This window comes from Rhincodon typus, chromosome 7, assembly GCF_021869965.1.
Source record: "Rhincodon typus isolate 14 chromosome 7, sRhiTyp1.1, whole genome shotgun sequence".
Lineage (NCBI taxonomy): Eukaryota > Metazoa > Chordata > Chondrichthyes > Orectolobiformes > Rhincodontidae > Rhincodon > Rhincodon typus.
In genome coordinates, this window is record NC_063338.1 from 50,487,065 (window position 1) to 50,512,037 (window position 24,973).

The window sequence follows — 24,973 nt, forward strand, 5'->3', positions numbered from 1 at the left end:
TGAAGGGTCTAGGCCCGAAACGTCAGCCTCTCTGCTCCTATGATGCTGCTTGGCCTGCTGTGTTCATCCAGCCCTGCACCTTGTTGTCTCGGATTCTCCAGCATCTGCAGTTCCTACTATCTCTGATTCAAAATTTAAGAAGTGTTTTTTTTTCTGAGAAATCATAATTTATTCTAAGATGATTGCAATTCAATGAACTACAGATTACAACGTCTTTTATCATACAAACATTTAAAAAGAGTCAAAACAAGATTCAGTTGTTTACCATGTTCTCTCCATCATGCAATGATCCTTGCCCTCAGGCATTTGCCTTCAAGTAATTTCTGTAGAAATTACTTTTGGTTATTTGTTACAATAAGTGAATCTTTCAGGAGCTAGTTTTAGACAAGCCTCAGGTCTACAGGATAAGGTGCGTAACCAATGTATTCTATAAAATATGCAGCTGATAGCTAGCCAGAATTTTTACAGTGTTTCTTTTCAGGGTTGTGCAGCCAACAGCGAGATTGGGTATTTTCAACTAAACTTGCAACACTTTACTCTCATATCTCTATGATTCACTTTACTAAAGTGTTGTTGCAAGTGATAATGCATGAGAATCTCACACATATACCGTTTTGATAGTTTGCCCTTTATTCCGTACTGGAATGTAATCCTATATCTACTGCAAATTGAAGATTTACAAATGATCATCATCTTGTGAGTTGTGATAGGTGCTTGCTTATATTTTTACTTATAGACCAGTAGGTCCCTGCTGTTATGACCATGGATCATAAACATGATTGCCAATGGATATTTTTATTATTTTTAAAGAGAACATGCAGCCAATAAAATGACCTGAGACTGTAAATTCTGAGCAACATAATTCAGTGACTGTCTGGAAGGCCTATGTGGAATACAGCCAGCTTAGAGAGAGAACCTTGAATTTTACATTGTTGGGTGTTAAAGAAGCTTCACAAAGGAGAAATGCCTTGTAAACTGAAATGTAATCTCCTGTGAATCATCTCAAACTGTGAACACAATGGGAGAAAAGAAACCACTCTGGGTTAGAGATATCGTTGTGTTTTTCCCCAATGAGAATTCACAAGAACAGGGGTTAAACGTCAGTTTCAATCCTAGTCTGTTTGTTAGTGAGTGAAAGTATGAGGTGAAGGTGTGAGGATCACAGCTGTGAAAAGCTCTAGTCATCCCTGTGCTGGAGAAAAATGACAGGAAATTTTGCTTTGCTGGAAGCTAAAAAGCAAGCAAAGCCACAGTTAAAAGGAAACAAGATAGAGGCCTTTTCAGCTGACCAGCAAAGCCAAACATCTCAATATCAATTGCTTGCTAACCAATATCAGTGGTACTTGTATGACCTGACCTAACACCTTCAAGTCCCTTCGTCTGTCCTTAATAGTTCACAGAGACTGATCCATAGGTTGTTTGTAAGTTTAATCATTTTTTTGGATTCACCTCTCATTTCTGATCTGCGCATATGTGTGTTGTGTTATTATTTATTCTCATGTTTGGAAACACAAAAGCTCATTTACTTGTTAACTCATGAAAGCGTGGTTAAATTGGCTGCTTCTAAAACATAAAATCAATTGGTCTGCGAGAACACCATCCAAAAGAGAATGGATCCTTTTATGAATTAATCTTGTTGTGAGTAACTGAACTGGAGACAGGTGATAAAAGAAAGGAACTGCCTCCTCATCTGGGAGCTTGACATTTGGGGTATCCTCGCCTTGGGATTGGTTTTAACATCACTTAGCATTGTTAATAACAGAGTGACAATATAGACATTTAATGTTGCCTGTTTCACTTTAGCATTTTTTTTTCACAGATTTCTCTTCTCTAGATTGCATTCACATAGATTTCTCCCCCAGTTCTTCTACTTTTGCCTTCAGTCCCTTTTCTCTTTGCTGCATCCCTGCCTCCCAGCATTGCCTGCTTCCAGCCTTGCTGGTGCTCCACGTCTCACTTCTCCCCTGGTCCTTGCTGCCCAGTTTCATCCCCCACACCCCACCCTGGCCTCTGTTCTTGCCTTAAGCAACATAATTCAGTGACTGTCTGGAAGGCCTATGTGGAATACAGCCAGCTTAGAGGGAGATCCTTGAATTTTACATTGTTGGGTGTTAAAGAAGCTTCACAAAGGAGAAATGCCTTGTAAACTGAAATGTAATCTCCTGTGAATCGTCTCAAACTGTGAACACAATGGGAGAAAAGAGACCGCTCTGGGTTAGAGATATCGTTGTGTTTTTCCCTTTCGAGAATTCACAAGAACAGGTGGTTCTGCTCCCAGTTTCACTGCTGCCTTTGCTCATTTCTGAACTCTCACTGAGTTTTTGAATTTTGTCTAGTGGCAACCTTTGGTCAGCGCAGATGAGTGTGCACTTTCAGCTGATACCTGCATTTATCAGTTTGTATCACTAGATGGAGCCCAGTCAATCAAAAAATACTAATATGATGAATGTATCTATTGATTATATATCATATTTCTTTTATGTTAAGTGGTGTTTTTATTGTGCAAGTGATTCCAGCCTGGAATGCACAATCGTGAACATGTATAGTGCAGAATTTCAACCCTGTACGTTTTCTTTTCTGTGCGAGAAACGTCTAAAGGAAGCAAATTTTGAATGAATCATTTGGTTTGTGACTGAAGGTGAACTATCTACATGCTGAGAATAAAAAAATGTGTAATTTTGTAAATAAATATAGTTACTTATTTTAATGAAACAATAAGTTATTGCAGGTTTGTGCTCAAGATGAGTAGGAGGCCTCAAACATCTTGTAAGCACTGCTATTTTTGGGACTGTTACTCAGATGTGTTAATAAATATGTAGATGCACACCATGGGATTTTAAAAAAAAGGTAGGAAGACTAGTTTTATACTTGATATCCTTTTGATGCTGAGCAGAGCTCCCTGTTTCGTGTGTCCTGTTCCTTATCAACTTTGTAATTGCTGGATAAATTATATTGATTCTTGGTCCCTCAACACTTAGAACAGTACAGCACAGGAACAGACCATTCAGCCTGTGCCCACCATGATGTCATTCTAAACCAATCCCATCTCCCTGCATATGGTCCATATCCCTCTATTCCCTACCTGTTCATGTGTCTGCTTAAGTGCCTCTTAAACGTCACCATCATATTTATCCCTGCGGCCCTAAAGGCACTCGCAATCCTATGCTGGACCACAAGTTGGGACTTTAATCTATCAATATTGGACTGGCTCTTCAAGTGATTTGCAGTGTGAACATTGCTGTCTTTTACTTGGCATAAGGCCATGACCGTCGCCAGAAAGTTACAATATTTCTCAGCTAGGTCAGTCACAGCTTCATGGGCTGGATCGCACATGCTCCCCTTGGTAGGCCTTCTCTCCTTGGGCCTGAAACTGCCCTATGTGCGGTAAATTCACCCAGTTCCTCTGTCTCTATTCTTGAATTTTGGCCTGCATTTGCTCAATTCTGTCCTTGGCATACCCTAGCTCTTCCTTAGACTTTACGTTTTCAACTTCTCTCCCTTTCACTTGTTCCTACAGCTGGCTGTGGCTGTAGCCTTACTCAATTTGTGGGTGTGGTTACCCAACTCTCTCTGTCTCTCTCCCACCGCACACCCCCCTCCTCAAAAAAAAGAAAGCAATGTTGGATCCAAGACCTGATACTAACTAAAATGCGGTATTTGGATCACTTCCTTTCCAGATATTTCCTTAGGGTGTCCTCTCACTCTGAGCAGTTTGCCATTATTTTGCTATCCTGTGCCTCTAGGCTTGAAGGAATGTAAATTTAGCCAATATTGTGCTTAATGAGTTTTGCTTTCAATATAGTGAAGTCTGCAATAGAAACTGATAACTTTATTTTAGAGGATTTAAGTCATTGTGTCTCTACACAGGTCTGCCTATGAGATATACTGAATGAGTTGGTATGATAGACATAAGGGTAAATGGTGTGGTGTGGGGGGGCATGGGTTAACATGAATTAGGGCTTAGGGACTATAAAGGACTATGGAGTGCGCATAATGACATGGGTTAGCATAGAGAAAGGGAGGAGTCATGAAGGTGGCAAGCCAAGCACAGGCCAACATAGAGGGCATAAAGGCATGCAGTTTAGCAAGAGGTGTGTGTGAGGGAGGTTTGAGGAGTTTTAGCTCGAGGGTATTTTTTTTTTTCTTTATATTAAACTTCAACTCAGTGCCAGCACACCAAGGCAGATGCTGTATGGCATCACCAGCCAACCTTTCAGGGATTCCTGCCACCCAGAACTGTAACCGTCCAGGTCACGTTTTCTCAGGTCAGGTTTATGGACCTGGGAAATGTCCTGACTCTGCACTGCTGACCCAGGAGTGAAAATTGAGGCTTTGCTGTCTCCGTTTCCATGGGTTTGGAAAGTGGGACTCATTGTGATGCAAATTATGTGGCCATTTTGATTGTGAGAAAAGTCACTTTGTGTCAGTGTTTTTAAACATCTGTGTTTTAAAACTTTTGGTGTCATTTTTCCAGTTGATGGATTAAGAACAATTATTTGACATAAGTCCATCTTTGTGGCAGTTTGGCTGTTATTTATCCTGAGCTTCCTGTTGAAAATCTATTGAGTTACCCAACACAGGAGACAATTCCATCTATTCTTCTGTTCTAGCTCTTTGGAAGAGCTGTGCAATTAATCTTACTCCCTTACTCTTCCTCTATAACCTTTCGAATGTTTGCCTTCAAGTATTTATCTAATTCCCTTGTGACTATTACTAATTAAACTGCCACCATCATTTCAGGCAGTGCATTCCAGATCAAAATTTCCCGTATTTAGAAAGAAGGCTGTCCATTCTGGTTCTTTTGTCAATTACTTTCATGTAAACAATTTGTTTCGTATGGACAAGTGTGAAGAAAGTTGTGTTTGTGTATATATTGGGATTTGGATTTCAAACTAGAGACAGGGGTCTGAGTCAACTCTGTGAAGGTAATTATTTTTAAAAGATTAGGAAGTCATTTGGACAGTGACCTAAATACATCATTTCTAAGATGGCATATGATTTCAGCAAAACTGTTTAGCAGAAACCTGTGGTGTTAATAGACAAATACTGTTGAATTTATGACAGAGCAAACATATTAAAGCATTAGTTTAGTTTAGACTTCAGAACAGAAGGCTTGAGGTCTCGGTTCTGAACGGCTCAAAGGTCAGTTTATGGGGTAGAACAGTTCGTTCTAGCCGAAGATTCAAGTCAGCTTAGGAGAAATGTTTTAGTGTGGAGTTTCTAAATCAGGAAAGCTTGTGTAGAAGTTTTCATTTTAGGATTGAGGAAGTTTGGGTCATCAGAATTATGACAGGTTTATGCAATTAAACTCTGAAAGGAATAATTTTAAAAAGAACTGTGAAGTGTCTGTTCAGTAAGTATTTAAAAAAAACTGAGATAAGAACGATATATTTTTGATTTTGAGAATTTGTACTAGCTAGTGTTGGGAAACAGGTCAAAACTTTGTTTTGATATTTGTGTTAAGATCTGTATAACTCTTCAATACAATATATTTATTTTTTGTTATTTGTGCAATAAACTTATGTTCTGTTGCTAAAGAATATCTGAATCTCATCTGTCTCAGTGACTTACCACCATGGTAACAAACTACAAAAATTAAACGCTTAATGCATCACCCAAGTTTCAGCCTGAGATAGGACTTGTCAAATATTACCATCAGCTGGGATGATAACAAAGGGTGTTTAAATGTTTAATTGTTGGTCTGTGTTTTAGGTGTTTATTTTTACACTTGGTGATTTGTCCCCATTTAATGGTTCTAGCTGTATGTGTTTGTGAATTAAAACATAAGAAGGTCATTTATTTTTACACACTTCCCCCAGAGGTTTAAAATCAATGTTTATCTCAATCTATTACACATGCAAGGGTAGTTATAGACAAAGAAAGAAATAATATCATTACAACTTTGTATTACTTAAAACCCTTTCATAGCAGGTCTGTAGTTTCTTAGATGAATTGCTGCTTTAGCAGGAGTCGAGGTCTTGCAAAAACAAAGGATTCTCATATTAAATTTTCAGGAGGTATGCTCTCATGTGAACTTGAAATTGAAACAAATTGGTGGGAACAGTCCTTCTCACATCTCCAAGGTATTGCTTTATATTACATTGACTGCACAGTTGCCTTGCATCTGGATCGATGGATTTTCAGCTGCTCTCTCAGGTGGTATTTGTCTTAGAATAGCTCTGTTACTTTTCAAAACAGGTAATAGACTTGGCTGGCTCACCTATTTGATCTGTTACATGTCCGTAATCCTTTTCCAGATATGATGGTGTGTTAGGCTGATGAACACACTGTTTTGTGGCTGATGTGTAGACCATGTGATTTACTTATATAAGTTATTTGAATTTTTGGTTTTTGACTTAGTAAGTAGGGTCTTTTTTGTGTGTCCAAAGTTCTTAATTGACTTGTATTTTCACAGCCATGATGATTTATTTTAAATCAGTTTTTGAGGAATAGCTTTAGCACTAGTGGGATTTTGTGCACTGCTAAATAGATTTTTGTTTACCTTTAGCTTGTCTTGTGACACTGCAAGGTAAACAACTGGGCCTCAAGCTTTGTTAGAGATTTCTGGAACTTGTTTTTTCTAAGCTTAGGGGAAAGCACTCATAGTTTAGAGAGTTTATTTGTTTCTTAATTTTACTTTTACTTGGAGTTTTGAGTAATCCTGTGAATTCCTTGCACGAAGACAGCTGTGTAGACCAGTCCTCCTGAGAAAGGAAGGTTATAATGAACTGGAACAAAAACAAAGTTACTGGAAAAGCTCAGCAGGTCTGGCAGCATCTGTGAAGGAAAAAATAGAGTTAACATTTCGGGTCCGGTGACCCTTCTGAGCTGCTGAGCTTTTCCAGCAACTTTGTTTTTGTTCCTGATTTACAGCATCCGCAGTTCTTTTTGGTTTTTATATGATGAGCTGGGTTACCTTAGAGTGAAAAGTTTGTGGTAGCATCAGACTAGAAGAGTTGGGATAAAATCTTGAAGATGTTACTTAAAGTTGGGTACATCTAAGCTCAGGATTACAGCTTCAGGAACTGTAGACAACTTCATCCTGGAAAAAACCTATCTGGTTCACTAAAGTCCTTTAGGGAAGGAATCTGTCCTTACTTGGTCTGGCCTATGTGTGACTCCAGACCCACAGCAATTTGGTTGACTCTTAACTGCCCTCTGGACAATTAAGGATGGGCAATAAATGCTGCCCTAGCCAGTGATGCCTGCATCCTGTGAATGAATTAAAATAAAGGTTTTGGCCTGGTATCTGACTTGTCCATCAGTTTGGATCGTAACACTTATCATACCCTGGGAATTTCAGACAGCTAAGTTCTTTGTGCTTCACATGAAGGGCTATCACAGTACGATAAGAGGACTATGACATCCCTTTTGTATTTCTCTAACACTCATTGAGTTTTGATGTCTCTCTTATCCATAGTGAGGTAGAAAGGCCCGTTGACTAATGTTGATAGTCTTACTTGTTGATGGTCCATTCCTAACAAAGGAATGTGTGAATTTTACAAGTGGCTGTAATTGTTGATATGTAATGAAGTGCTCGCTTGGTTTTCAGGTCTGATTGGAGCCAATGCTGCCAAAGTCACATAATAGGCTGACACCATCTTAAGCTTTTGTGTATACCTTTTAAAATGATGGTTTAAAATATGTAATCTCTTCATGCCTCTATTGGGCAAAACTCGGTTAACACTGTTTAAAACTTTGACCTATTTTATTAAATCTTGCCTAAAACTCTAAAGACCATGAACCAAACTTATGTAATAACTTTACATAACCAAGTCCCTCATCCAGGCGCTACAATTCTCCTTTACACCCTCACTTAAAGGATTTTATACCCTTCGTCAAGTGTGGTGCCTAGATTTTTTTTGTTTATTCATTCATGCCATTTGTGTGTTGCCAGCAAGGTCAGGATTCGTTGCCATCCCAAACTGCCCTGAATCTGTGTGACCTGCTAAACCATTTCAGAGGGTAATTAAGCATCAACTACATTGCTGTGGATCTCGAGTCACATGTAGGCCATTAGCTGGTATAGATGAAAGACAAGTCAATGATAGATGCCACGGTCACCATTACTGAACCGAATTTTATATTCTGGATTTATTAATTTAATTGAAAGTCCAAGAACTGCCATGTTGCCAGAGCATGTAACCTGGTTTACTAGTTGACGAGTCTAATGACATTGTCATCATCTCCCTATCTGTGACATAACCAGCAATTTATAAAGGTTTAGCACAAACCTTTTCGTTTCTTATGCTATGCCTCTGTATGCAGAGCTGTACATCCCAAATGCTTTTCCAACAGTTTTCCTAACTTGTCCTGCAACCATCAAATATTTTTTATTTGTAAACTCCAAGCCTCTCATTTCCCAGACTCCCTTTAAAATTGTACAATTGGATTATTTTGCATCTCTCCTGTTTTCCTTCCAAAATGCTTTGCTTTATAATTCTCTGTATTAAATATCATTTGCCATGCCAATTTGCTTCTTAAAAGGTCATAATTAGAATTTGTCATGCCAAGGAATATGGCAGATTGTACGTGATGCTGTCAATATCTGGGGCCTGAAATTACAAAATGGATTATCTAATAGGAATATGATGCAAATCAATGGCTCAGATCTGATAATGTGCAGATGGGTTGCTGTATGTGTGGAAAGAATGTCCAGGTCATTGATTTAATTGAATTTATGGAAAATTAAAAGTTGAGAAGGAGCTGGCATGTATGAAGTTGACACTTGAACTGCATGGATTGGCAGACAATCTCACTAAACTTTTATATTAATGGATCATAAAAGGCAAAACAAGAATTATTTTGGTGTAACAAATTTCAACAGAGCACTCATTATATATCATTGAAAAATTAACCTTAAAATAGTGATTTACAAAGTTGTTTTTTGTGGAACATCTGTACAAATCTGCACATGCTTATGGGGCTCTCCTTCCTAAGTTTAAAAAGACTATTTTTGTGTACTGCTCTCTGATTACTGTGTACATTGCAAATATATTTTACTATTTTCACCTTTATTTCTAAGCTTGTATTGTGTTGATTGTTTTTGAAAATAAAATAAACAGTAGGTTTTGAATGTATGACACATAATGGTAGCATGGTGGAACATAAGATTCTGAGTATTTCCCATTGTGTCATAATGCTTTATTATCATCCCTAATAGGAGAGCATTTCTCTTGCTCAAAATGAATGATACAGCCAATACAAATGGAGGGAGAAAATAAACTGTAACAAGTGAAAATAATGGAAACCATTTCACACATAGATTATGTTAATATAGAGAATAACGACATCTACCAGCTGTTCTTCTCCCAAAATTAACTGGCCATAAATTTATTTTTATAAAATTAGTAGCCTTTTGCTCACCGTTTTTCAATTTTTCACATTTTTCTTTTTTCAGACTAGAAAATGAAATAGAAGTTGGATTGCTATATAACAGAAATATTAAGATTTGTGCAGCTTGAAAATCATGTGTTGCATACTATAGAACTGGGCAATATAATTTTGACTTCAAGACTGAGAAGCACTGGAAGTCTTTCGTGTTCAAAAAAATTCTGCCTGACCAGCCCTGTGATTGTTAAGCAGCAGAGAGGAAAGCATCAAGGGTCTGCAAATGGAAAGCATTCATTGCTCCCTCTCTCTGTATTGGGAAGAGACAGAAAACCTAGAAAGCTTAAAAGAATGAATTCTAAAAAGGTAGGACATAGATCCACCTGATCAAACTTCAAATCTTGGTATGACTATCACTACTCAGACGAAGCAGAAACTAAACTAATTCTGTAATCTAAATTACCTCCCAGCAGGTAAAGGGATTTAAAGTAGCAGGAAAGCAAAATAGATAAGGTGAATAGAAATTGCTTAAGTTCATAGACTTTACAGACGTCTCTAAGCAGCTCAATTTTCTCAACAGTTGGAAGATTTATTTGAATTGTGACCAAAACAGTTGCAATGTTTCATAATCTGCCCTTAGTTTTTATTCTGAAGAAGAGTCACTGGACCTGAAATGTTGACTCTGCTTGCTCTCTACAGATGCTGCCAGAACTGATGAGGTTCTCCTGCAATTTCTGTTTTTGCTTCATAGCTTTTGTCTGTTGAGTTCTATGTATTGAACAGTTGCCCTTAATGAGTGAGCTTATTTTGTTTTAGCAGTATAGGCCTACTTTTTTATACATATACATTTTAATGTATTGCTTATACATAGAGGGATTGTTTACGTTAAACATCACACTGCAATTCTGTGATGGGAATATTTGACTTGAAACTGTCTAGTGAACTGTAGATATGGCCCAAACACTGCCTTCCATCCAAATTCAGTGGTTTACTTACATCTGGAAAAACAAATGGCAAGTGAAAAAGGAAAACAGACTGAAGATGTTTTTATTAAGTACTCAAAGGCTTACAGTTTCTGGTTTACTGGTTATTTGGTATTGAAATATACACCAGACAAGCTGCAAATTAAAATTCGTCATGTTTCAACATAAAAACGAGTGAGAGTAGGACAACTGTTCTTCAAGACTCACTATTCTGTGTGACAATGACTGGATTTTAATAGAACCTGCTGTGAAGGCAATGTAGTAAGGAGGACCTGTATAATCATGGGGGATGTCATACAACCCATTCTTTCCAGTGGGAAAACTGACCCACTAATCAACGTCAAGAATGAGCTGAAAAGTGTAGCATGCCTGCTGGCTGATTAGGCTTCTATTCAATCACTTAAAGGCCATTAGGCCTGAGCCCGAGGATGTGTTGATGACTCGGATTTTCCTGGATTTGATCTCCAATAAACCATAGATTATTGTATGAATATATTCAGTGACAGAAGCATCTCCACCTCTCTGGGGCACAAAATTCTCAATACGTACAACACTGACTGAAGAACTTCTCCTCAACTCAGTCTTAAGTGTTTGACTTCTTTATGGTGAGGCTCTGACATTTAGATCTAGATTCCCTAGCCAGAGAAAGTATCTTCCCAGCAACTACGCTATCAAGAGTCTAAAAAATATTATCGTTTCAATGAGGTCATCTTTCATTCTAAATCAGAATATAGGCCAAGCCTACTGAATTCTCATCTTAGGATGAATTTCTCATCCAAGGAATCAGGTTTGTCACCTTTGTTGCTCTTTCATCACATAGATTGATGCCATATTCTGAGTTAAGTTCTTTATAGACTGGTCAAGGAGAAAGAAGACTCGAGAACTACAATTATGCAATTTCAGATTTTATCCCTTCAAAGACCCAAATACATACAAATTCATTCATGATTAAGATAGACAGAAGATAAATTGGTTGACACAGATACTATGGGTGGAGAAGAAAATGCACAAGGTAAACAAATTTCTGAAGTTCAAAATTCCATATGACAAGGTGTAAGTTACTTTCTCTGTCATTTTAGTTTTAACAATGATGACCATTGTATTTGAGTGGTGATGGTCGTTCAATGATTTGATGTTAGATCTAAGATTCTTCCTGTTGGAATTCCTTCTTTTAAGATTTCTTGGTTTTGCCTTTTCCTAAGGTGCAGAGAGAGAAAGATGGATGCTTTCTATTTGCACACTCAAATCAGAGGGCTGTTGACAAGCAGAAATGCTTTAACACAGAAGATCTTTCAGTCTTGAATTCTCCCTGTCACAGCTTTGAAAATCAATGTTACATTGTGCAGTTCTAAAATATGCAGCAGAAGCTGCACAACTCTCCTGGTATTTCAGTTATATAGCAATCTAAACTCTATTTTATTTTCTAGAACTGAAAAAAAATGTTGCCGCTTATATGGCTCTACCCTTAGAGATGAACTGCTATTCTTAAATGTGTTTCATCACCAGGTAAACATAGCACATATACAAAGGGCACAAGAAAATTACATCTATTTACCCCATTCATTTCTAATGCAGGATTTAAACAATTCTGGTCATTTATCGCTCAATTTCATAATTATTACAGCACAATAGCATTCTTGATAATAATTATTTTTTCCAACATTTGTGAAATTTTTTTGCATTAAACGTTTAGATCAATAAGGTCTCGTGAAACAATTTTGCATTTCAAGTCTTAAATTTCACTATGAAAGTTAAAGAATCATGCTTAGTGTATATTAGGGTTCCATGTTGGCCATAGACTTCAAAATACTGAACAGTCAATGATGATCCCAAGGTCTCCTTTTCCACTGTACAGTACTATTTCTGATTTTGGTTTTATTTCTTAGAAACATACTTCACTGGCTTTTCTAGTCTCAATTCACCATCACGGAATAAGAGTGCATCTACCCTCAAGTCACAAGCATCAGCTGTCACGTTAAAAGATTTCATAAAGTCAGGAGTGGCATCGTCATTTCATTTATTAGGATTACCTTCACCTTTTCAAAGACTGCTAATACTGCTTATCTGTTTGTGTAACAAATTTGTGAATGGTCCAGTTGTTATGCGAAAGTTAGGCACAAAGCTCTGATAAAACACACACATTCCCAGAAATGAATTCTGTGAGAGCCTTCACTTTTGCTGTTCTTAGCAACAATTACCTAGGACATTTTGTCGGGCAAAGGCAAGTTGCACTCAGTTTTACAAATTTGCCTTTGATGAGATTTATTGCTAAGCTAGCAATTTTTGAATAGATCTTCTAGTTGCTTTTCATGTTCTTCCCAGGTGTTACTGTGTATTATGACAATGTCCAAATGAAGTACACAGTTAGGCACTTTAGCTATGACTTAACTCATTGTAATATACCTGGGGCATTTTTAAACCCAAATGACATCGCTCAACATTGTCACACCAAATGGGTTATATCAAAGACTGATATTCTTTAGCTTTTGCTGTTAATGGTACCTGACTTCAACAAATCAATTTCAGAAAGAAATGAAGCACTGTGAGCCCTTTTAATACAATCTTCAACTGTAGAATAGGATATGAATCTGTCCTTGTTCTTGCATTTACTCTTCTGTAATCTCTACAAAAATGTAGTTGACCCATCTGGTTTAGGAACTTACACTACTGGTAAACTCCACCTGTTTTGAATCGGATCAATTAAATGATTTTCTGTTATTTTAGTCAACCTGTTCAGTGATGTTATGACGCACCTCTGGAGCAGGTAAGACTTGAACCCAGGCCTCCTGACTCAGAGTGAGGGATATTATCACTATGCCACAATAACTCTTCAGGTGATTTTTTACTATGCTTTGAATCTTCATTTCTTCTCAAGCTTGTGTTTTTTTACCCCCTGGATTAACCAATAATAATGTTTTAGTAGTGCTGATTCTGTCTGGCTTGCTTAGTACATACTGGTGTATCTCTACAGATTTCCTTGAATTTCTTAAGTAACCTTATTAGATCTTCCTGTTGTCCTTCCTTTAAGTATTAAAATATATCATCAAACTGTTCCAGTATTTCAGTACTGATCAAATTGTTGGAGATACTCTTTGAGAACAGTTTACCTCTCCTTCCTTGTCAATTTTACAATCTCTGTCAACTTTCAATACTCTTGCACCTGAATGGTCCTGGACAATATATTAACACTCCACAGAATGGTTCTTTAAAAAATGTATGGGTAATAATAGTAATGTATGGTTTGATTACATATTGGGGTTCTTTTTCCACCAGACATGTATTGCATGTTTTACAGGACTGCACTACATCTTCATGAAGTCTTGGCTAGATAAAAAGCCTATTTATTGATGCTGGAGTTTTCCATATTCCTTCATGCCCTGCCATAACAATTACTGTGATACTTGCAATATCCCCCTACAATATTTGGATGGTACCATTCTGTGATGAATAGCTGTCCATTCATTGTCTGCAGGTTTATGAGGATGTCTGAACTTGCTCATGCAAACCTTGTTTATTATAATAATAACAATACAAAACTCCTTCAGCTTAAGCCTCATTATGAGCTGCCTTTATTAACTTACCTCAGGATTTGCTTTCTCAGCTTCAATTAATGAAAATATGTTCAACACTTCTTTTGAATCATCACCATTCTTAATGAAAGTTTGGCTACTCTAAAGTCTCATATTTCTCACATCTGTGTATGGTATTACGTTGTTGTGATGGAAAATACATGATGAAAAAATATACTTGGAATTTGGTCCTGTAACTGATCAATCTGTTTGACCATATTTGGACTTTGTGATTATCAACAAAACTATAACTTTCATTCCAGTCAACTCTATCCACAGGTAGTTTCTTAACAATTCTTACTACCACTTTGAGGGTATATAATGGAACCAGAACATGCTCTTCTCTTATCCTGTTTACTAACACTTTGACTTTCATTGCACTTTCAAGGGAAAGATTTTGCTTCCCCAGCAAAAGAGTTTCAGTAGTTCACGTGTCTCTTAATATAGTTATTGGTTTAGCTGCATGATTGGTGAATAAAAAAAAACACGTCTCATTTCTACTTTGTTCTCCTCTCCAGCATTCACAGTAATGTTTCCTTCAGCTTTCCTGGTTAGTGTTAACACTTTTCCTTTTCAGATTCACTCATATGAATCCCAATGCAACCTATGCACTTGCCACATTTTCCAGCACTCTCAATGAAGATGTCCCACTTTATCAAAATGGAAATACTTAGGCCTTTGATTTTCACCTCCACTCTCATCACCTTCCTTTCTGATCCAGGAAGGAAATGTTGGGGTGTTCCTAGCTTTCTTTTCTTTCACTCTCCCACCCTCTAACATTCTTGAGTTTGAGAGTGTCAGAAAGCAAGTTTAGTTTTTTGCTGATAATGACTGCTGCCAGTGTAGCAGTTACAATCCCTTGTCTTCAACATGGGTTCTTATTACAAAAGGTAGTGAATTTTTAAATTCTTCCATAAGATTGATTGCTTTGAGAGCTTCATACATTGTATTTACTTATATGCCCATATCCATCTATCAAAATTGCTTTCCCCTTTCACATTCAATAAAGTTTTGCCAGGCTTGTTTTGAAATTTGTCATAATCTGTAAGAATCTCCTCTGACAGCGGGTGCATAATTTGCTCTACCAGCCAATTTCTTTTGGCCATTGAAATTTTGGTAGCATACAATCTTAACAATTTCCCAAGACTTTAGATTATGATTATCCTTATCAGAGCCATTTTCTGCATCTGAGGTCTCTTTATAATCTCCATCCTCTTGAGGCAGTATTCTTTTCTCAATTCCTTTGCTTTTTGCTCTTGTGAATTTCTAGTTCCAGCCTCTTAAATGTTCTTTCTTTCTCTTTATCCTCAAAATCAAGTCTTTTGTGTTCCTTTTTTTCATATTCAAGCGGTTGAACTATAATTGAAGCGTTGGTAAATCATTTCACACTTAATACTGTGTACTTAATCCCTCCTGTGTTTCTATCAATCACAAATAATTTGCCAATATTTCAATTATCCTTACCACTTGGCCCTGGCAGGCAATTCCACTTCTAATTTATTTACCACTTCCAGCAGTCTGCTTATTGTTACTTTCTTGAATCCATCAGGGTACACCTTCCAAATGCAGGATAGTTTTAGTTGATTATGATGCCTCTTATTTAAGTATGAGAAACCTGGTATCTGTCCTTTACCATTTGCACTAACTTCACATCCAAGTTGTCTTTGTTTGAAGATTTCAGACTCTGAGCCTTAAAATTTTGTAATGATTTAACTGGAATGAGTGTGCCTATTATTATTTCACAAGTCATTTCAAAATATATAAATTCCAATTAGACCACCAATATTAGGTCAAGAACTGCCCCCTCCCTTGATGTAGTAATGGCTGAAAGAGTAAGTCTGGATGCAATTTAATAAATTTATTTCTTGCCTATCTTGCACATGAAAACTATCCAAGTTAATATTTGAGAGATTAAAATCCCTGAGTATTACTGCATTATTATTCTTTGACTTGATCTGGTGACTGGTATGTTCTCCAGACTGCATATAATTGAGAAGGGACCTTTTTTGCTACAATGATTTCATTGTTGGTGGAAAGACTGGATAGTGTTACCTTTGCTGATGTGGGGTTTTGGAACTACAAGACATTGTGAAATTAGATTGCTTAGGATCGCATGTTGAGGTTGCCACATGCAGTACCTGTCTCCTCTGGTCAAATGGATAATTGCTCTTCAGGTATCCACCTTTTCTGTATAATGCTTCGCATTAAGTGGAACTTCTGCCATACAGTGCTTCTTGATCAATTTTCTAGACTATGATCATTACTATTTGGACTATTCATTCTAGACTTTGATCCTCTTTTGATTGAAGAAGTTCAGTGATAGATTTATCTAAGAGACCAATGACAGTTGTCACAAAAGAGCTCTTGTAAGTTTCCAGAGCTACATGGTTCAGATAGTACACACAGGTCATTAATGAAACTATTTACAGACTCTCCTAGATGTTTATATCCGTCATTGAAGCATGATTTTGCATTTGTATTACATGTTCTTGAAATCAAATAGTGATCAAAAGCTCTAATGAGGTTGTAAAACATAATTTCTTTCTGATTGATCTGTTGTTTGTATAATACACGGTCTGGTGTTATTTTCATATAGCAGAGAGAAGTGCTGTCAGCAAGAACAGCAAACTCAAATGGTTACCAGATAAGGAGGCAGAGAAGAATTAACATACCCCTATATACTTACAATCACTGCCATTTTCTACAACTGCTGTCCAATGCAGGTTCAAACTGAGGACAAGAACAGGAGCCGGCTATACAGGCCTTCAAGTCTGCTCTGCCATTCATTGAGATCATGGCTGATCAATGGCTCCATTTATCTGGCTTTGATCCATATCCTTTAAGATCTCTGCTTAACAAAAAATATCTATCTCAAATTTAAAATCATAACTGAACCAGCATATTTGCCATTTGTGGAAAAGAGCTCAAAACATCTTTCACCCTTTGTTTTTAAGAATTGCTTCCTAGCATCTTTCCTGGATGGTCTGGCCCTAATTTGATAACAACGCCCCTGGGCTGCACTCAAAAGGAATGGGTGCCAATATTATCCTGGTGCCTATCAATGTTACAACTGTCTTGAATTTTTGTGCCTTTTTTTTTTCAAGGAGCAACTGGGCACCTCTGTGGCATCTCCCAATCTTTGACCCACAATTGCATCTGGGATGTATGTATAAATGTATGCACTAATGTATTTATTCCAGATTATCCTCATGAGGAAAGTCAAGCAGCGCAGGAAGTGAGATTCTCAACCATCTCTCGCTTTTGTCAGGTGTAGAGTGCTACAGATCATACCCATGTTGCTTTGAGATGACCCTATCACCAACCTACTAAGTTTGTCAATAGAAAAGGGTTCCACTTCTTCAATGCCCAAATCATCAATGACCATCGATGTCATCAGATTCCAGAGGCCTGCATCAGATATCCTGAGAGCTGCTATGATGCTTACATACCGGAGAACTCTCAGGTCCCTCCAAGATCCTTAGGCCATACAGTGATGACTACTTGGAGATTAGGGCTATCCCCTCCAAACGTAGCTTATGACACCTTTACAAAACATCAGACTGATGAAGAATGGAGACACAATGTTATCATCAGGGCTGTAGTTCAAAAGACAGTACGCTTCCTTAAGACATCATTTATGGCATGCGGTAGGCTTCACAACTGCAGAGGAAATGTAGGATCAACAGTAAATATCCAAGGATAAGGATTATGCTGTGGATCAAGACTTTGACAGAGAAGGACGTTTGAAAAAGCATGATACAGATATGCATCAAACATGAAAAGCCCCATAAAACTTGATTGAAGCCTGCTTCTAGGATGAATGAACTAGGTTTTGACTTCCATTCATCATTTATTTGCTGTTGGTTATAAGACAAACAGTCCTAGTCAGTCCAAAGTACACATGAACCTCATTATTTTTGTAGTTGTTGTAACTTTTTTTTGTTGCTGGTAAGTATTTTCTTATACAAACAGTTGTACATTTGATGTGACTCCAGTTTCAAGAATCTCCACTTTACAGGTCCTACTCAATAGTGGGAACAAACCAGCAGTCAGTGAGACAGGACAGTAAGGCCTCAGTCAGTGTATGATAGTTAAGTGTTGTGCAGTGCAATTTCTCAGTATAGGCTGTAGGTTGAGAGGAATCCTGAGGCATCCCCTTTCAATATTTCAGCATATGTGTTGACTGCTAAATTACCCTGACACATTTGAGCATCCTCTAGAACAACATTTAACTTGAGAGATATAATATTTTTGTTCAGCTTCTCTCAGCAGGCCATTGTGCTGAAAGAGAGTGTTGATATGTGAACTTGCCATTGGTCACACCTCAGTCTTGAATGACAGTATGCTCCCTTAAAAAGTTGAAAGATGGATTGAAACTGTGCCTCATGTGCAGAGTCATTGATGATTCTGTGTTCTCACTCACAAGGTAGCCACAAATGTGGATGATTTGTGCAGGGCAGACATCACCAAATTCTATGAACATTATGTTAAGCTTCACCGTTGTCCATCAGCTTGTCCAAGGCTTTCTGCAGTAAAGAGTTGATTGCTTGTTAGAGATGAGTAATGCTCGGGCATTACAACTTCTTTCATCCTTGGGATGCCTGAAGTAGCTAGTCATCTCTCACATGGGTGCAATCTCACTAGGCCTGATAGTAACAAAGACATTAGAGCAGACATTTTAAGACTGCAAGTGGGTATATATTTACACAAGTGTCGAGTTATTTGATGATCTGTGACCCATGCCTCCTATTGTTAATTTTTCTCTTCCTCTCCCTCCCTACTATGTCTAAATACAGTCTTGACTTACACAGTTGGGATGGAGGGAGCCTGCTCTCTTGTTGGACTAGAAGATTTAGCTGTTTGTTCCCAGGGGTCTTTGGAGCTAGACTCAGGCCTGCTGAGTCTCCTGCCCAGATGCACCCTCTGTTGATTGACTGTTGGCTTTGGCACTGAAGGTTGGCGCTGAAAGGACGAACCTCTGAGGTGACCGTCTGTGGAAACTTATGGGGCTCCTGTCTCTTTTCTCCTTCTTAACGGTGCTACTTACGCTACCCTGTCTGTCTGAGACGAAGGAGCATACGGCATGAAGTTGAGGTCCTTTGACTTCCTCTTGTCTTGCCATCGATGTTGAGTACCTATGGCTAATGTGATGGAGTGCAGGCCAGTGCACACACCCCACAGACAGAGTATGCTTTCCATAGTAGTCACCAATCTGTCCATGGAGGCAAACAGACACACATGCCAGACACACTCGGGTACTGATAACATCGGTAGATCTAGTTGACTGACTGCCTGTGATAAACCTGCCAGCTGTTCCTGTGCCTGTCTCTGAAGTTTGACAAAGTTATTTGTAGCTGAAAATAGAGGCTCATCACCTGCCAAGGGCTGTTCTGGTGCCTGGTCTCTAGCAGTCCATTGAGTGTCAGAGATTGGGGTTGCAGCAGCAGAGATGTATCAATAGTGGGTTCCTGCAAGTCTTTCCTGTAATGAGACAAAAGGAGGGATTGAGAATGATGGAAGAGCTGTTATTGGTGAGACGTGAGCAGGAGAGGTGGTGAAGTGTCCCCATTAAGTGCAGAGGTCAGAAACAATTAGTTTGGTGGAGAGAGCTATTGAATGGACATAGTGCATGCAATAATGAGAATTCTTTTGTCGTTGATGCCATTGCATGCAGTGTCAAAGTTTGAGCAAGGGGTGGCTCTGTGAGTGTAAAATAGTAACATGAAGATGGTGGCACTTACCCTTACAGAAGATCACTGACCTTTCTCCAGCACGACTGGGCATTCCACTTTACTCAAGGCACAGCACTGACCTGGACTATAATTTGGCTCCAGGCTGACTGGATCCGGTGACATTGTCTCCTGTGGTAGTCAGTTGAAAAAATGCCTGCCATCATCTCCACTATCCTTAAGACTGTAACAAATAGGGACAGGAGTAGGCTGTTTGGCTCCTTGAGCCTGCTCCCCCATGATATAGCATCATGACCGATCTGACACTGGACACATCCACTTTCCTCATAAGCCTTGATTCTCCTACTGATTGAGAATTTATCTCAGCCTTAAATACACACCATGACTCTGCCCCAACAGCTCACTGTGGCAAGGAGTTGGACTGTGGGAGGAAACTGGAGCACCTGGAGAAAACCCATGCAGACACTGGGAGATGTGCAAACCTCCTCATCTTAGTCTTAAATTGGTGCTCCTTAATTCTGAGACAATGCCGTCTGGTCCTCTCATGAGGTAACATCCTTGCAGCATTTACCCTGTAAAGCCCCTTGAGAATCCTATATGTCTCATCCATCCAACAACATGGGCTGTACAGTGGCTCATTGGTTAACACTGCTGCCTCACAGCGTCAGGGACCCAGGTTTGAATCTAACCTCGGGTGACTGTCTGAGCGGAGTTTGCATGTTCTCCCTATATCTGCGTGGGTTTCCTCCGGGTGCTCCGGATTCCTCCCGTAGTCCAAAGATGGCCAATCCACCTAACTTGCACATGCTGAATTGCCCCATAGTGTTCATGGATATGTAGGTTAGGTGCATTAGCCATGGGAAATGCAGGGTTACAGGGATAGGGTAGGGGTTGGGTCTGAGTGGGATGCTCTTCGGAGGGTCAGTGTGGATTTGTTTGGCTGAATGGCTTGTTTCCACACTGTGGGTATTCTATGATTCTATGATAATTCTATGAAACTCTATGATCTCCAGGTCCCCGTTTGTGAAGTGAAAGCAAGCTTTTCTTTCCTCTGGGCCTAAATGCTGAGGGTTGAGCATCACAGTGTGAGGGGCTGTTCCTGGCTTGTTATATCTGAAATGGTGTATAGCTGAGCTTTAAATATAGTGCCAGAGGCAAGAACTCTGGAGGGTCCTGTTGTGCCAAGCACTTCTACCTCTACTGTCATAGAATTCCCTGGGGAAGGTGCTGAAGACTTCAGCTGCACAATTAAGAGGTGAAGATTGTGAGAAAAAGTCACTGGTAGCTAAGGTTAACTGAACTCCGTGAAACTCTTTCAAGAAAGCACTTTAATTAGGGAATATTCTATCCATAATGATTACATTTTTTTTAAAACCAGAAACTGAATAGGTTAAAGAATTATTGTTGACTATGTTCCAATGTGCAGAAACCTTTTCTTAGTAAAATAGAATGAGCTGCATGGTGGCTTAATGGTTAGCACTGATGCCTCACAGCACCAGGGTCCCAGGTGTGATTCTACTCTCGGGTGACTGCATGTGTGGAGTTTGCAGTCTAAACATGTGCAGGTTAGGTGGATTGGCCGTGCTAAATAGCCCAGAGTGTCCAGGGATCTGCAAGCTGTGCAAGGTTAGGGTGGGATGCTCTTTAAAGGATTGGTTTGGACTCAATGGGCCAAATGGCCTGCTTCCACACTGTAGGAATTCTAAAATTAATGGAGAGACTGGGGCATTATTGGTGGCAGTTGTTCCTCAATTTGAGGTTGGCATTTACTCAGTATCATGACTCACTAGTGTGTTGGAAATCAAGCGCCACAACTTCTGAAGTCATCACAAATATCAATAGGTTTAATCAAAATATTTATCATCCCCAAATTTCCTGACTGGCTAAACCAGGTTCAAAGAAAATACTCATCAGCTTACTGTACTTAACAAAAAAGAGTTATTTGTTGCAAATTATTTTTAAACTGAGAAGAAAAAGTATGACTTAATAACTTATAGCTCTTTAAAACTTAAACTCTTTCCCCTTTTGTAAGAAAAAACATACAAACAGACGCACAAAGAGAAAAGATAAGACCCCCCAGAAATATTACAGATGCAGAAGGAATAAGCAAAAATGAAGTATACTTCAGGCACCAGTCTGGCTTGCAGGCATTGATGTGATGTGTTCCTTCAGTTTCCTTCTGGTTTCTTTTAAATTTTTGAGGAGGTTGTAGATGCATCGATTCTCAACCTTGCATTCACTGGTTGAGGATTCACTCTTGTAATGTCTCTGATACCCTCACTCCTTTGAAATTATCCTTATTTAAGATCATGTTTATTAATCTCTATTTCGCCATGAGTTCACTTATCTTGTTCCTAATATCGTGCATATTTAAGAGCTTTTAAGTTTGCCTTTGTACAATTCTGACCCCCTTTGACCCTATGAGTGCTTTTTTGAACTTTCTTTTGTGCCTGTACTTTCCTGACCCATTCATGGTATCATTACCTAGACAGTTGCCATGCAATACTCCCACATTTTTTTCCTTTGTAAACCTACACATATCCTCTCTAGAAAATCCCCCCCACCCCCCAAATACCCCAATTAGTTTAAACCCCTCTTTACAGACCTATTTATTTGATTCGCCAGTGAAGGCTGTCAGACTACAATATCTCCTTTAGTACTGCTACTAGTGTCCCATGAACTGAAACTCATTCCTCCCACACCAAGACAACAAGATGCAGGGCTGGATGAACACAGCAGGCCAAGCAGCATCATAGGAGCAGAGAGGCTGACGTTTCGGGCCTAGACCCTTCATCAGAAAAGGGGGAGGGGAAGGGGGTTCCGAAATAAATAGGGAGAGAGTGGGAGGCGGATAGAAGAGGGATAGGGACAAACCTCAAGGGATCTCTCTCCCACTGCAACTCCTCTCCTCTATCCCTCTTCTATCCGCCTCCCACTCTCTCCCTATTTATTTCGGAACCCCCTTCCCCTCCCCCTTTTCTGATGAAGGGTCGAGGCCCGAAACGTCAGCCTCTCTGCTCCTATGATGCTGCTTGGCCTCCCACACCAATCTTTGTACCATGCATTACTCCTTGGCTGTGATCCTAAACGACAAACAATCTCCTGTTTGGTCATTATTCCTACGAAGGACATTTTATTATATGTAAATGCACATTGTTGTTACATTAGAAATGCATTATTTAAATACATTTCTTAATTCATTGTTTTCTTTCCCACTCCACTCACTAGACATTAGCGCTGCGGCACGTAAACAGTAATCAGTGTCTGGATGAGCCATCGGAAGAAGATAAAATGGTTCCTACCATGAAGGATTGCAGTGGAATCCGATCACAACAGTGGGTGCTGCGCAACATGACCCTGAGTGCCTGAGGTGGAATAAGAAAAATCACAATCAATTTCTTCAGTGCTCCTATAGTGCTGATTTTCATTTTGTCAATTTTATATTAGAAATACAAAGAAATCTCGGCATTGGCAATCCTGAGTGGACCGAACAAATTTTGGATGTTTTTGCCTGATTGGTTAGAATTACATTCATATATCATATTTGTACATGTCCACTCTTAGAATTATTTTGGTAGAAAGCACATTAGAAAGTATAAACAGCACAATGAGTGTTATACTAGTACTATAAAATTTGAAATGCATCAATTAATAAAAGTATTCTCACCATCTTGAAAGTAACAGCACTGAAAATTACATTACCCAATAATAGCAGCACAGAACCTCTCAAAATTGATGTGTTCATCTGCCTTAAAAGAATAATTCAAGACAAACATATTTTAAGAGAACAGAAAAAAATCCAGTTCCTGTTGTAAAAGTAGGATTGGCCCTCCACTGAAGTTATTCTCAATGATGTATACTGCCCTGTGGTTGTTTTTAAATTGTACGTTACAACAAGCTGAATGAGCCACTATTGCATTTCAGTTACAAAGCTAACAGCCACAGAATCTTTTGTGGATGCAGGGAATATATTATTGATATTTTCAGAAATGAGAGTAATTATGCATTAAATTCAAGAGCACGGTCACGTACACAATAAACAAATTGTAAAGAAAATAATAAATTTTCATCAAAATGTTATTCGCATATCTGTCACTGATGGCTGAGAATATCCAACTATTACATCATGGATTATTGAAACAGAGTATAGCAGAATGTATTCCTGATGTTTTTATATTTTTGAGCAGGATTCCTGTTTGTAGATTGTAAATCTTGATATTAATGGAGCAACATTTCTGATTTTAAGACTTCATTTTCAAATGAAACACAATTCTAAGACAACTGAATATATTGTGCAATAAAACTTGCCAAAATAAAAAAAAAGGTAGTTTTAAGTCGTACTATTGCCATTGGCCAACTGTGGGAGATAACTGATTAAAATCATTCTTTGCATATTTTGTTTACATGTCTAAGTCAGAGTTTTGAATGTCTGCAATGTAATATGTCTCATATATTGTATTTTGGAATTGGTTGCGGCAGTTTTTCAAAGAAAAGTTTGGGTTCCTGTGGGAACCATGAATGAAGCCATTTCAATCTCTAGCTTATATAATGTTGGTTGATGCTGTAGCAGTTAAACCGAAACGTTTGTTCATATTTATATCCTCATATCATAGGTACTCAGTTTAACAATAGCCTGCAAATGGTGTAATTGTATCCTTTGCTGTAAATTGAGCTATTTGTACATTTTTGCAGAAAATACATTTTAAGAACAATTCCAGAATAATTTTGTTTCAATAACAATTTTTTCAGAACTTGACTATAAACAGCCTACATGTATTTGAATTCTTACAATAAAATGCCAAAGTAAATACTCATCATATTTTATTCTGCAGTAAAATTAAGAGGAGATCTTATGGTGCAGTGGGTAACATCCCTGTCTTTGAGGGTTCAGTTTCCAGTCCAAGACTCGATGGCTAGTAACGTACATTTGTATAATGCTGCCAGCAGGTCAAGCATCAACAAAAAGGGTAGGAGAAACTTAACAGGTCTAGCAGCATCCATAGAGAGAGAAACAAAATTAATGTCTTGAGCCTAATATAACTCTTTTTGAGGGATTTAAAGAAGTCATCCAAAACGTCACCATTGTTTCTCTCTCCACAGATGCTGCCAGACCTGCTGAGTTTCTCTATGACCTGTTGCATCTAGCATGTGTATGTTTTAGTTTGAATATCATTTTGTAAATCCTTCCAACCTACAGCAGTATCAGGCATAAGAATGAGTAAATTCCTGGTCAGCCACGAGATAGAAAAAAATCAGAGCTTCAACCACCACCATCCACAGACCATAAGATATAGGAGCAGAAACAGGCCATTTGGCCCTCCAGTCAGCTTCCCTATTCGAACATCGCTGATATGTTTCTCAATGCCATTCCCCTGCCTTCTCCCCATTAACCTCGATCTCC

General features: G+C 38.6%; 1 protein-coding gene across 4 annotated transcripts in view; it reads left to right on the plus strand.

Moving 5' to 3' along the window:
• galnt13 (UDP-N-acetyl-alpha-D-galactosamine:polypeptide N-acetylgalactosaminyltransferase 13) overlaps nt 1–24,366 on the plus strand; it is a 349,729-nt gene extending 325,363 nt beyond the window's left edge. For 3 of the 4 annotated variants that reach the window (XM_048599345.1, XM_048599342.1, XM_048599344.1), the window contains one exon: nt 22,801–22,856. Coding sequence is in view for 1 of the 4 variants with exons in the window: in XM_048599346.1 (XP_048455303.1) it covers nt 22,801–22,941 (141 nt within the window). In the remaining 3 variants the exon portion in view is untranslated. Of the gene's footprint in view, nt 1–22,800 lie in introns of all 4 variants that reach the window. The other variant, XM_048599346.1, reaches the window with a different exon arrangement.
• The last annotated feature ends 607 nt before the right edge of the window (nt 24,367–24,973 follow it).